We start from the raw sequence: 15,546 nt of genomic DNA, 5'->3' as shown, positions 1-15,546 counted from the left end.
AGCACTATGCAAAAGTCTCAGGGCGTGAGAAGCATTTTTTTTAAAATGTTTTTATGTGTGTCAGATTCAGTAGTCATTGACATTTGGATTGGAATTATGTGACTGAAAGTTGATCTTATATATTAGCAAAGTGTCGATGTTGAATAAACATGGCATAATAGACCTTTTTTAGAGCAGAGATTTTTAGGACAAAGAAAAAGTCAGCGTCACACTTCTGTTCAAGTGGGCCACGCACAAAAAAACTTGACTCTTAAACCTTAAAGTGTTAGTACATTTCTGGAGTAAACTGTAATTTATTGAAATTTTTAGCAATCAACATTACATTACATGTTAAGACTGTTAACAGCAGACATGGTATTACCTGAGAAAATAAGCAGAGTAGTAGGAGTCATGGGCTGAATGAGAATAATCCCCCTCCTCCAAATATACATTCACATTTGTAATTTGATACAGTCTAGTAATTCACAATTAAACCGTCAGTGTGATCAAGTTATTTTATTTATTTATTCAAATAACCGTTCATTCATGTTCACAATAAGAGTCTGTTTTTGCATCGCTCGCAGATCTTCAACGTTTGTCGATAATATCAGAGCTTTAATTAACAAGTCTACAGCCACTGGTTTCAGCTACAGTGCTAACATTGGCATGTTAATATGCTCATGGTAACAATGTTTAACATCTTTATTCAACATGTTGGCATAAAAAGAGAAAGAATTGCTGATAAATGTAATCACATTTAAATAGATAAAAATGAGAATACTGAATGTGCACAAAGGAATGAAGCTTTACCAGCAGGATTAGTTTGTTTTGTTGTGTCATAATGGAATTAATGATTTAACAATGTCAGAAATTATTATTATTTTTATCTAACAGTAATATCCTATAAACCTATTCTTCCCTAGCCATTAGCAGTCATTCTGTGACCATTCTGTGTCCAGTTAACATGATTTTTAATGATTTCCTTGTTATATGAAGCAAAGACCTCAGAAAACATTCACATTTAAGAAGCTGAAAAATCAGAAAGCTTGTTTTAATTATTGAAAGAACACTGATTACTAAAATAGTTTACAATTAATTTAGTAATTGATTAATCGGATATTTGTTGTAGCCCTACCACACATGCAGTGACAATGTAGGTCATCCATACATGAGAGAAACTCAGTTTTTAAGGCCATACTGTAGAGTGTCATTAGACTGAATTAGCACAGTGGAGTGACGCAGTGTTTAATTTACACTTCAACGTCTGTGTAGCTTTCTTTTTATACCATGTTATGTCATGATCTAATGTGACATTGGTGACTGGAACTGTGTACACTGCAACCCTCTTGCCCAATATACAATTACACTGATATCATGATTTATTGATTTTACTTCGTAAAATGAGAAAACTGATGTTTTTTTGGGGGGAGAATGATAACAAAAAAAACATTTCTTTTTAGCTGAGAAGAAAGATATAACATTCAAAAAGTATGTACACAGAACTTATTAACTAGCATAACGACTGAAAATAACGGGAAACAGCCTGTGTAGTGACGCTCAACAAAGGTTAGATGAAAACGAGGGTGATTTACAAAATCTCTGGACATCGTTTGGTTTAACCTTTCCCCCAGTTTCATAATGCTAGGCTAAGCTAACCACTTGTGAATGGTGAGCTATCTTCTTCGCTAACTCTCAACAACGAGCATTTCCTATTAAACCTGAGATAAGCATCACTATTTTGTTAAGTAAGTGTGACTTCATAATTTTTGCACCTTATTGTTTACTGTTCTATAGCTTTTAATTGTGATAAAGACGACATTTTTCCTATCTGGGTTAAATCCATGAGCATCTAATAAGTGGGGGGAGTATTTTCTCCCTAATTGCAGTTTCTAGGGTTGATAGCATTCACTCTCAACTATACAGTAGTAAAATATACATATATATATATATATTATATGAATCTATAATAGTGATTGTGAAGTACTAAATTAGTTTGACTTAATAGAGCTGATACCTAAGGTTACCGATGACGGTGCACTACTAGGGCTGCCACCATTCCAGTAAAATAAGGATTTGTTCCGTATTGAACAGATATGATCACGGCAAAAATTACAGTCTGGTTAGTCTGATGGGCAAATACAATCCTTCTCCTGCTTTCATTAAACAGAAAATGTGCACTTTTAATTGGTCACTTTGAGTCCTGTGTATGTAGCAACAGAGACGCAGCAAGGTATAAAGGGAAAATGGCACCAGGAGAATACTGCTCAGGTGAAAAAATGGATAAATATCCATTTTTAAACTCATTTTGGTTGATAGAATGATACAGAAATATACATAGAAACACTATTGTAAAACAGTTTAAGTGGATATTTTAATCTGTGAGTTTGTAGTGTGTGTGGGTAATTTAAATTGCAATATGTCAGGTACATTAGCATTCCTTATTTTCTTATCAGAAACTTGGCAACCCTATGCACTACAGACCTAAAAAGCAGGTGAATTTAAGTTTGAATTGCATTTACTGGGTAAGACTGCAATAGATACAATAGTGTGAAAGGCGTACACTTCTTTTTGTTAAAAGGTTAATATCAGAGTTAGATACTAAAAACTACTCTAACTGCCCTTTAATATTGTATCTTGGAGACCCACGTGCTGCATTTTTAACTTGTGCTGTTAATATCTGCATTAAATAGGCGTTACAGTTTTACACAGGGGCACATTTCAGCGTCATGTCACTGCACAGGGAAAGTGTTAGATAAGGCCATAGTAACCACTGTGTTCTTTTAATTGACCTTTTGGTCAACGTCAACAAATGTGATGGAACGCTCCGCTGTCCAAATCACTGTCTGGAGCTGTCACCTTTGGACCGTCTGAGGGTCATTGAATAACTCAAAATATGTGTTTTGCTGGTAGCAATAAAGACATTTCCTTTAGAGTGTTGAGGTGTAAATATTGTGCAGTATCAGTCATATTTTTTATTTATTTATTTATTTTTTAAAAAGGACTGGGTGTCACCACTGAATCGCTACAGTACCATTTCACATGGCGCCAATTCAATGACTGAGTTGATTGAATTCAATTCATTCGTTCAGTTTCATGAGTGATCATTCATGTTTAATACCAATTTCTCAGAAAACACTGTCAGCTGTACAAAGAACCTCCAAAGCTGGTGTATTTTTAAAACTAACATTTATATTACATTTGACCCCAAAGCAGTTACATTGATTTACTTTTTATTTGCATGACAAGCACGCATCAGTAAGTGCTTTCTTTAGTGCAGAGCATGTGGTGCAGAGCGAGTGCGGTCTTGATCAAATGAACAACCCTACAAATTCTATTAATGCCAGTGATTTTGCAAATGGCATATCTAGGGTGAGTTTTGTTAAATGTTTTTTGTTTTTGTTTTTTTTTGAGATTTGTTGTATTTCCACAATATTTCACCTCAATTTGCACAACTAAGAGCTTCAGTCACATATTTTTTTAAATCATAAACTAAAACCAGACACCTTTAGGCTCAGTTTTATGAATAAATACTTAATCACTCAGCTGAGGATGGATTTAAATTTAAACCCAGTGATGATACAATTCTCTTGTCCTTGAACTATAACAATATTTGCCTTATTGTACCATGTGCATTGTGCAAAAACATGAAAAATCCCTGGATATATATGTAGCTATGGCTTACTTCATCTCAAGTCAACGCTATTTTAATTAAGAAAATACATATACCTTCTAGCAGCATTAGCTAATACACTACAGTGAGAGTTTGGGTGATACTTCCTCAAAGGTCAATCCACCCTTAGTTTCTTGTGTGCACTGTGCTCCATGGATGGTGTTCCATTTGTATGTCCATGTGCAGGAGAGCCCTTCTGTCGAGAACCACTGCGCTTCTTGTACGTCTTGTGTGAGACATAGAGAAGCAGAGAGAACATGTAAGTATGATGGAAAAGTGAATAAGGTACAAAAACACAAACCAAATAAGACTCTGATACGTCTGTTTTGCCAGATAATCTGCTCAAATAAGCCTAAAATCTACAATTATTCGCAGGACCAGATCGGGACCAGAATTATCCTTTAGTGTGGGACAGAGATATCGGGCTTTGCATACACAACTAAGACTGATGAAGTAGATCACTTTGAAAATCAAGAAATGAACACTGGATTTATTCTTTAAACTGACCTGAATGTAGAAGTTTGCAAAAAGGATGATGAGGGTAACCATATAACTTATTTGGAAGTACAGCCATCGCATGGGGAAGCCACACGGCCATATGACTGCGGACATTGTGTGGGAGACGGTTAAAAAGAACTGGATCTGTTGAGAAAACACACACACAGAGACCAGAGTGACAAGGTGACTCAGCGAAGCTACATCGTATACAGTAATATTGATCCACTGCCTAAGCCTGTGTGTCTGCACTGCACTAAAGCTGTGGTTGTTGCCGGAAATAGCCAGAGAAATCAATATGTGTTGTATGTGCATCACATGTGCGCAATCTGAAATAATTAAAAAAACAAACAAATACAATGTCGCCGTTTTCACAAAGATGCAGAACGTTTGCCTTAGCTTTAAAAGGCTAATTACATTACATTAATGACACCACAAATAGCAACCCCCATAATATATTATGCAGTGTAGGACAATGTTTCAGTCAAATAGGGTAAATGTTTTTGAATGATGGAGTTTTACATGTAATGAATGTTTGAACATTGTGATTTTGCTATTTTTTTCACTTGAATAAAAGATATTATTCCTTCTTCCAGGAACCTACCAGCTGTAACTGTGTGATGTATCTCTTCCACCAGAGGTACGGCCGCACGGCTGGGATGGCAGAGAGGCCGTAGTAAGAATACATCACCACGTGTACAAAGCTGTTTATGGAGGCACCAAAGTACGCTGTGCAGACAGACACATAGAAGAGACACAGGAAGTTAGTCATCTACGGTCAATTAATGTCAAGTTACATTGAGGAGGACAGTGATCTAGGCCTCATTACTAAATTAATCACTAACAATTTTGTTTGTGTGTTTTTTAACCTTTTAAATGTGAATATTTTCTGGTTTCTTTGCTCCACATAATATAGAATTCTGCATGATGTCGGTATCAGCAGATATTGGCTTTAAAATGTGTTATCGGATAAACACCAAGATCTGAAAATCTGCTGATTTAATTCTATGCTGGCACTATTATTTTTTTCTGTGTATTTATTATTTAACTAAGAAAAGTTAAGTATGCAAAATATTATGTTCATTTCACTATAGAAGACACTATTCCATTAGGTATCGTACCTGGTCCTTTTTTTTTTTTGTACTTTTTCTGGCGAGTTTCCAAGCTGATACTAAAATGTGATGTCAACAGACTGCTGGCCACTGATTGGTCAGAGAGCGTTGTCACTAGAAGAGTCAAGAGTGTGACGTTCGTGCTATAACGACTCCGGCCACGTTGAGGAGGTACTATAGTTTAAAGGAATAGTGTAGTGGAAAAGAGCCATAAATTACCTCTGAAGCTGTCAGTGTCCGACATATCGGACATTGACAAAAAGTCCAATATTGTGCATCCCTAAATAAAACTGGATACATTTGGTTTTTGGACAAAATTAGACATTTTAAAACAAAACCATTTCAAGGTTTGGTAAACACCGATCAACATTTTCTGGCATTTTATGAACCAATCGAATAATCAAGAAAAGAATCAACAGATTAATCAATTATGATAATAATAAGTGAAATTGATTTTGTTTGTTTGTACCATTACAACAATTTTCACATCAAGTAATTCAGAAATAATAGAGCCCTTAAGAATCACATTATGTCCAAGTCTAATGAAATGATTTAACACACAGAAAAGCATAAAAAAGCATGTTACACACACACACAGCAGTGTTCGGGTCAATAGGTGTCACTTTGTGTTTTTCAAGGCTTTGTGGGCAAAACAGGCTGTTTTCAGAGCTAATGGGTTTAATGATAGAGCACTTGAATTATTTAACTCGCCGTGAGCCCAAACAGCCTGATGGATGATTTGACTCACTGGAGGGCAAAGTTGTGTTAGAACACTCACAGTGGCCGCAGGGTATCCAGTTCATGACGAACCACCAGATGTTCAGCATGCTCGCGTGGTGGTAAATGTGAAGAAAAGTAATCTGATGATTGTTCTTCCGTAGAATGAAGAAAAACGTGTCCATGAACTCGATGACTTTGGAGAAGTAGTACCACCACAGGACCTTTATCACCTAAAAATGTAAGATTTGTTATTATAGATATTCTCAGGGTGATAAGCAGTTAAGTGTCCAGACAGATACAGCAGTTTTACTCTCTGTGGCTGAACTGCAAAGCTGTGCACATTTTCACTGGGAGCCTTGTTTTCACCTCCACTGCCGACCTTAGCAGGGACACCAAAGACGGTCATCATGCCAACAAGAGCTGGATTAAATTGACTCATTGTCTCTGCAGCTTATCGTCTGGGATACACAGCCACTCAGCCAAAGAAACCACAGCAGTTTTCATTCATTAAACCTATATTACAGCACTCCTGGTCTATTTGTACCTTCGTTTGCAGTTAATACTTTCAAAAAAGAACTTGTGATTTATCATACATGTACTTTCACAGTGTAGTTTTGACAGACTCACCTTCTTATCCACTTCAGGCGCACTGTGAATGTCCTGACAGTAGAAGTTGTAGCCGCCGTGCCACACAGCACTAACAAGCTAAAGAAGATAGTCACATGTTTGAAAAGTAGTAATTACAAGTATAATATACTCCATTCCTATTACACACAACTCCACTAAACACTACTTTATCCCATCACCAAATATTTACATATTTACAGTATCTTATACATACATTATACATTATACTTATACATTATTCTCAGTAAAACACAAGAACATGTCTGGCTTTAAACACGTCCATCACCGTCCTGGATTAAACTGCTGTTCTTCATCCTTACATTTATTTAAAATTTGTATTGTTGTATTTTACTCATCCGTGAGACTGTTTTATACACTGCATTGTTAAATGTAGTTTTCCCTCTTAAATTATATCCCCCTTATTTCTCTGAAAACAATGTCTAAAACTATATTATTTGGAAGAAAGTTATTTCTTGCTTTGAATATTGTTTGCGATATTTTAAACTGAATCCATATACTGTATATACATATATACAGTGGTTGAATATTGCTTTTGTACTTGTTTCCCGGCACCTCTACACAGTAAAATATGGTAATGCAATGGATACACATTGTAACACACACTGTAAACTGGACAGATATGGTGTAGTAAAATAGGACTCTCCCCTCTTTGATAATAACTAGATCTGGTAACATAGCTAGCTGTTGTGAGGTTGTGGTTACTGAATATTTAATATTTAATCATGGTAAAAGCGATTAAAATATAAAGTAGCACATGATATCTGTGCACCTGTTATTTCACGTTCTCGTTAAAGCGGATCTCAAACTCACTACCACACTTAATATTAAGTCATAATGAGTTCCTTTATTCATTTTGCATCATTAACATGTTTTAATTGTGAACTATACATAGTTCCATGTCAACACAGACACCTTTATTGGGAAGTTCTGTGAATTATTGTCACAAGTATAGTTATTGTGATATAATTTATGGATCCTTTTTAACACAGTTCCATTTAGACTTCCAATAAATGTCATTTAACATTAAATAAACAAACGGGACAAACTACAATAAATATATTTAAATGCACATAAATCGTAGGGTTTAAATGCAGATTCACATTTTTTCACCTACTAACATTAGCCAAGAAACTTCCAGCAAAGGAATGACCTTTGATTTGTAACTATTTGATTATCTTATTATGTCTGCACAGGCGTTGTCCTTCCACCAACTTTGATAAAAAAAATATTTCAAATGACGAAGTCACTAAAACAATAAACAAAAGTAAATATCGCTGTCATGTGATTAACCACCGAAGCCTGGACGTTTGACAAGATGAAGATTTGGCTTGTTTGGTTTGGTGTCATATTAAAAACTCAACCCATGGTCAGAGCCTTGGTCAGAGTACAGGGTTGGTTTTTATCACTAAGGCAACTCTCTACCTGGTCCTTGTTCTGCCAACTGGATGGAAATGACTGCACTCATGATACTTTAGACTTACACGGCGACTGAAACAACGCTGTGATGTTCCAAGGTACACCTAACCACAGATACTATCACTACAATAAATCACCTAACATCAAACTGAGCTTAGATGTTGCCATGTTAGTTTCCACAGGGGGGGTTGATCATTTTCAGCCGCTTATTTATTCAGAAAGTCATAAAAACACAGTTTTCCAGTAAACAATAGCCGTGCTGAGGGGTTTCATCGCTGAAATGATCCTGCCAGTGTCCAGCTGTGTCCCTCTCCCTCCCTCATAGCACTGTCTCATGGACATTTTCAGTGAGACACACCAGCAGCTGCAGGCCCCTGTCTAATATTAAATGTTACTGAATTGTTTCTGGTGTCATTGGTATTAATGCTCTTTTAATGCTGCTAAATGACCCAGTCTCAAATCTCAACGTGATTTCATTTTGAAATACTAAAATAATAACTAGAAAAGGCGTTAAAGTAGTTGGAGAAAGTACAAATAGACTAAAATGTACATGAAATACATTTTTCATTTTTCTATAAAAAAATAAAAAATCTCTGGATGAAGTCATGGCTGAGAAGACGGAACTTTTTTTTTTTTTTTAACTTTTACAAGTTATGGTTCTAAACAAAAGAACGCAAGTCAACTCCCTCTGATTGGTTGTTGTGGGATTCTGCTCATGACTCTGATGCGTCTGAGGACGTTAAAATCGTGTCTGTTAATCCGTCACTCTACAGGATAATTTGGCCAGATAATCTCTTCAAATCAGCCTAAAATCAGAAAAAAAACCCACGATTGTTGTAAGGACCAGATCTGGACCAAAATCTGGCCAATTATGGGGGCAGGCTTTAGCTCGCTGTTACCCCTTGTTCCACTGCTACTATTTGCTGATAATTAGATAAGAAGACTGATATGTCTTTCACATGATGCCTTTGAAGCCTGCTTCAAATATCAACCTAACCTTCTCCTTCTCCTTCTTCCTTTAGTAGTCGCCACAGCAGACCATCTAACCTACCACAAATTTATATACACTACACAATCCAATCTAAGACATTACGCAATGACTACTTATTGCGTTTTAGTCTGCTCACTACATTCATTTGTGAATTAATTCTGGCAAGACAGACCATGAGCATTTTCTCACAATGTCAGATTAGAGGTGCTGTGAGTAGGTTTTTTCTGTTTTCTATGCACGACGTTGCGGCGATTGCGTCAGCTTCAACATGCCTCAGTGCTGCTCAGCGGTCGTGCAGTGTGTTTACCTCATAGAACATGTAGAAAGACAAGAGCGTGAGGCCCAGATTGTAGAGCACCAGAAGGCCTCTGCAGGAGTACGGCTGCCTGTGCTGCATGTACTTGGGCCCCATCCACACAATCAGAAGGTACATGACTGTGAGTGCAAAGGTTGGTGGGTAGTCGTCCAACAGCAGCCATCCCCTCACCCGCTGATCTGAAATATGGAGATAAAGAGGTCGCGTTTCGCTGCCGTCTCAGGTGGTAACAACTAATCATCTTCAGAGGTGACAAGCAGCCGTTGAGCAATGTTTGTTCATTACCTCAAAAGGCTGCCAGTGAGAAATCAGAGTGGCATTTATGTGTACTGTATGTGCAAGTCCATGCATGTCTCTACAGCGTCTAATGACTTTTTACACAGTATTTACCCAGTTGCAACATTATCTCTTAACTGTAATAATTATCTGAGGTTTATGCAGTAAGTACATGACTTGTTACACTTTGCAGTATCTTACATCAAGTGTTTTAATGTAACAACTTACAAATACTTTGTTACTGTACTTAACTTGTTTATTTTTCTAGCAACTTTTAGTCTACTACGTTTACTTTAACTATCTTTGTTACTCTTTGTTACTTTGTTAGTCTGTATTTACAGTATATAGCACTTTCCTAGTCTTGATGAGCTGCTTTACACTGTAGTTTTGTCATTCACACACTTCAACGCGTTGTTAAGTGTCTTGCTCAAGGACACATATAGACTAGCAGAGACAGGAATTGAACCCACAGCCTTCCAGTTGAAAGTCAACTCGCCCTACCACAGAGCTACCATGGCTCAGTCGTTAGAACTTACAATAATTTAAACTTAACTAAATATTATATCATTAAAATTACTTTTGATAAGTAAGTACAGTAAATGGCATATACTAGTATCCCTTTAAAGTACTTTATACAAGACAGTGACAATACAGAATTGACTTACCTCTGGGGCCCAGCCATGAGTCTATGTGAGTGTTCAGTTTATGATTGAAGGCCTCCATTTGTTACCTAAACACAGCACGCGACACACCCGTTAATAATTTCACACACACTTTAGTCATAGAAATGGTCATCAATGAAAAGGATGTGATAAGATCTACAGTAGAGCTGCAGAGCAGGAGGAACATGCGGAACAGTGGGTTTGACACTTGTGGTCCAGCCTGTACGTCCTGTTTCACCAGTGTGAGTTTGTTTGACGTTAAATGTTATTATTGTTCATTCTGAAGTCTAGCAATTTGGCCACACCTGAATTCAGCTGTTTCAATCAGGCTTTGGGCTCTAGACCACTTATCTCCAATGAAGGACAATCTTAACACTTCAGCATACCAAGACATTTGGAACAATGCCATGCTTCCAACAGCTTGAGGAATGTGCCCCAGTGCACAAAGCAAGAACTATAAAAAAAAAAACATGGTTTGACGAGTCTGGTGTCGAAGAACTCGACACCTGACCTGACCTCAACCTCAGCGAGAGCCTTTGGGATGAACTGGAACAGAGATTTCGAATATATATATATATATATTCATATATATATATATATACACACACACATATATACCCCTCTATGTCATTTTGGGACAGGTCTTTTCAGGTACAGTGGAAGATTTACTTTGATAGTGCTTAGTTGAGTTTTTGAGTTTCGGTCGCTTGTTTTCTAGTTACTTTAGTTATTAGGATCCATTTGTACATACTGTACATACAAAATACAAAGAAAGATTTCTTAATTTTACACCTTTTTTCACTTGCTCCCAATATTGACAAAATACTAAACAGTGACACAGCAACTATGATCCGCTCCCTCCAAGTTTAAATGTGTTATCTTGTGAATTTGGTGTTTAAAATCTTGTTTTTTCTGTATGTCATTTGATGCAGGGGAGTGAGTGGTTTACAAACTTCAGAAAAGACTGTCTAACCGCAAGACGGAGCTATCAAAGACTAAAGCAGGAGTACTTTTTATTTGGTGTCCCTTCTGTCCCTGATGGCACCAGTGTAATCAGAATGTGTCTGTCAGCTCCAGATTGGTCCGTGAAAACTGTGTCATGCTCAGCGATGATAATATGGCAATTGCTCGTACATCCAGAAAACATGAACTCTGTTCTCCTTGAACTGGTTTTCTTGCCAAAGAAGTGGAAGAGGAAATGAGAACCTGAAACCGCTCAAGCACAAACCCTTTCTTTAGCATTCATCTATCTTGTACCGCTTTATCCTCCACATGAGGGTCACTGGTGCCAATCCCAGCTGACATAGAGCAAAAGGCGGGGTTCACCCCAGAGAGGTCGCCAGAGACAAACATCCGTTCACTCTCACACTCCAATTTAGAGTGTCCAATCTGCCAAAATCTGCATGTTTTTGGACTATAGGAGGAACGCGGAGAACCTTTCTTTAGCATCACATATAATGTATTTACAGCACTGACTCCACTATATCACCAAAAATGCCTCACAGCTAAAAAAATTGCAGCATCTCTGCGTTTTCTGTTTCCACCTGAGCTACACATTATTATCTGTCCTGTTATGTCACACACACACAGACTGCAAGCTCCACACCTGAGTCTACACCTGGAAATACTGCATAACACAAGACAAATGAGTGCTCTGCCTTCATAATACCTCCTTCAGCGAGGAGACGACACAACTCTAACTGTTTGTTAACCTGTTTCCCTGCATTACTGAGTACGTGAGTCATATGTATGTCTGTGGAAAAAAGGAAAGAAGAAAAAAAGACCCTCAGCGCCACACGTTGACAGAATGAACTTGAAAAGAAATATGAGAATGTCTATCAAATTCAGCTAAAGCAACTCTATTTGATTTGCAAGCCACTCTTGTGCAGTCATATGATACTGACATATGACCAGTAGAACTGAGGCGGCACGTGGCCTTATTTTAGTCGTTCAGCTTTGTGCTTAACTTCAACTTAATTATATATTTTCTCATCATCCCAGTTGCCTCACAGCACACGACTGAAAAGTACGACAGTCACAAACCCATGTCACAGCAAGTCGAGCCAAATAATCACATTTTATGGATTGCTGCGTTCGTCCACAATCACTTATCTACGGGAACTAAATACGGCTTATTCTGGTCACGCACCGTCCAGAGAAGCCTGTGCTCTGATTATCCAAGATACATTAGGGTGTACCAAAACATGATAATCTGCAAGGCCTGCACCAGAGCACGATGACCCACAACCGGCAGGGAGACAGACATGTGAGCACAGCACCGTCGATGAGGCACATGTCATCAGTACAACAAGTAATCACAGCTGATAAAAGGTTCGTCGGGGCAATGATGTAACGATGACACACAATAATGAAATGTGTCTGTGTCTGTCATAGCGTCTATTTGACTGTTTATACAGTGTGCATTCATGCATGTCCATTTGGAGTCTACTATATTTACATGCATGAAACAATAAATAATAAGTTATCATAAGTTTTCACACAGATTGTATGTGTGAATGTTATGATATGGTTTGCATACGGCGAGAAAACGACAGATAGATAGATAGATAGATAGATAGATAACAATATTTTGTGCATGTTATCTTTTAAATCTCAGTCAGACTGAGACAGCATCAAAAAAGTTTTCTCTCTCAACTTTGCCACAGTGGAAAAGAATATAATCATTGAATATTAATATTAATATTAGGCTTGGCTGCACCAACAATGCTGCAGGACCAACAGAGGTCTCAAACTCGAGGCAGGTGGGCCAAATGCAGCCCTCAAATCAATTTCATGCGGCCCATCAATTAATTTTACATCCCAAATACATCAAAACACACACTTGTATTTGTACAAATCTATAAAATGTCCTCATAGATATCGTTATAGTGACATAATGACGGAATATTGTGATGTGACTGTTAAGCTCACATGATTAGTTATACTAGTTATAGATTAGTTATAGTAATACTTTCTTTGTTTTTCACTCAGTGGCTCGAGTACTCATTTGAGTTTGAAACCTGTGATTAAAAACGTACTTAAATGTTGCTGAAGCGCAATAAATCTCATAATCATGCCACACAATTGTGTTCTACAGTGGCTCACATGCGTACCCTAAACGTCCCTTTACGCACAGCAGCGAGCGCACAGTGCGCCATTACATCATCATCATCAAGTCACTTTAAACTTACAAATATGTTGTTCTTTGTTATGACTTAACAGCAAAATGACTTGTCGCTCATTGACAGCGCGGGTCATCGCTTCAGCATCCCCCGAGAACACATCGCTGCGGTACATGTACAGTAGTCGACGCCGCGCGCGCAGCAACATTTCACATCCTACTCAGAAATCAATAAAACAAGTGAAAAGCCTTACCATTAAGTTCAGCAGTTACACACACATACAGACACACACAGACACACGCAGACACACAGAGATGTAGACGGTGCACGCAGCGAGAGAGGGAGAGAGAGGGAGATGCAGGTCTGTGGTGTGTGTGTGTGTGTGTGCGCGCGCGTGTGTGTGTGTGTGTCCACTTTTAGAGGCGGGGAGAGAGATCGGCTGAGTAACCCTGGCTCATGTGTGACTGGTCCGCTCTGAGCACAATGTGCAGCCTTGTCGCTCAGTGGGAAAAAGTGGGAGGAACTGGCCCGGTGCCCTGCAGGAGGTTTAGAGCCAGGAGGTGACCCCACCGGTGTGTTGCAACCACACACACACTCTCTCTCACAAACACACACATGCACACACACACACACACACACTCTTTCAGCCCGACGACCAGGAAATTGAATAGATGCAGGAAGAGTTCAAATTTGCCAGGGCCGTTTCTAGACTTGTGGGGACCCAAATGCAAGTTAGTTTGTCCACTAGCCCCCCACCCGCCCCCCCCCCCCTGTTTGCCAAACTGCGATGGAGAGATTCTTAACCCTTTATGTGGCTTTTCCACGACACAGTTGTAGCACAGCACAGCACAGCACAGCTCAGTATGGCTGGACTCTACACAGTTCGGGTCATTTTAAACCTCTTATGACCCATAATAATCAGGCAGTCTGGATCCATTTTGATTTCATGGCTGTAGAATTGTCAAAAAAAAATGCTTCTGCCCAACCTTTCTTCTTCTTTTTTTAATCAGATCAATCAAAACTTTAAAACATTTCTGGTCTGTCGAGTTCTACTAGTTCACATTTTTTTGCCGATTGATACGGAAAGTAACACAAAAAGTTATCCAATAGATTCAAAGCCGGGTCATATCACCTGGTTTCAGTAAGAGCGAATTAAGGAAGTGACCAAATCATTTGTACTCTCTGAATTTCTATTTCTGTCCGTCCATCAACTTGCACATTTTCTTATTTATTACTTCATTTATATACTGATGCGTGTATTTTGCCACGTCATGGTAAATATCCTCATAGTGAGACAAGTAAAGGATGATCTATATCTCATCTATATCTTATCACATGTGTAAATAATATTATTAATGGTGGCTTGATTTGATTTAGCAGTTTCAGACTCAGTGTGACATTAATAATGTTATAGGAGATACAGATGTAGTCTATATACAGTATGGCGTGTCTCCAGGGATCAAAGGTCAGATTTTCCATTTTCAAACATTTTACACAGAGTTATCTGTGAGGGCTGGATGATAATTCTGCTCTTTTCACATAATTGTTTTGTTTTCACATGTAAGAGCTGTTTTTGTTGATTGATTGATTATTTTTGGAGTTGCATTTACCTAAATAATGAGCTTTTTTTGTTACAGACTAAAACGACAAGCAAAAGGAAAATTGTTTGATAGATAATTTGTATTCCTGAAAACATTGGACAATCGTTTAAAAAGACAAAAAAGAAAGAAAAGTTAATCCCTTGTGTGTTGAACATTCAGTGCAGACCAAATTCTCAAAGAGTCAATCAAATATTTATTTATTAATTCCTTTATTTATTTATTACACCCACCAGCGAGGTTATATTTGCAGCACAAGTCAATGTTATTTTAATCTTGAAATTGTTTACCTAAACTGAGCGCCCTTTGAGATCTCTCTGTAGTTTATTTTTATCTTTTTTTATTACACAGTGTAGGCCTGTATCAGCTGCGATCATCCGATCAGGTCAAACTAAGGTAATGCTCTAATTTCTCATCACAGTTCACTTTTATGTGGAGCTGCAGTTCAACATCACCATCTTGCGGATGAGAAGGTTCGGTCATGCTGTGTGTAAAAAGACTTTTGGAGCAAATGAATCAGCATTTAATAAAAAAATACCAA

General features: G+C 37.9%; 1 protein-coding gene across 1 annotated transcript; it reads right to left on the bottom strand.

The window, feature by feature from the left end:
- Positions 1-257: 257 nt before the first annotated feature.
- elovl5 (ELOVL fatty acid elongase 5) lies at positions 258-13,803 on the bottom strand. Its single transcript, XM_058651412.1, has 8 exons — positions 13,661-13,803; positions 10,289-10,353; positions 9,339-9,526; positions 6,604-6,681; positions 6,035-6,206; positions 4,749-4,873; positions 4,157-4,291; positions 258-3,875 (listed from the first exon to the last, which is right to left on the bottom strand). Exons 2-8 carry the CDS (start codon positions 10,344-10,346, stop codon positions 3,765-3,767), a joined length of 867 nt encoding a protein of 288 aa, XP_058507395.1. The 5' UTR covers positions 10,347-10,353; positions 13,661-13,803; the 3' UTR covers positions 258-3,764.
- Positions 13,804-15,546: the final 1,743 nt, after the last annotated feature.

Source organism: Solea solea, chromosome 15, assembly GCF_958295425.1.
Source record: "Solea solea chromosome 15, fSolSol10.1, whole genome shotgun sequence".
NCBI lineage: Eukaryota > Metazoa > Chordata > Actinopteri > Pleuronectiformes > Soleidae > Solea > Solea solea.
Note: the sequence above shows the minus strand (reverse complement) of the source record. Positions and strands in the feature narration are given on the sequence as shown.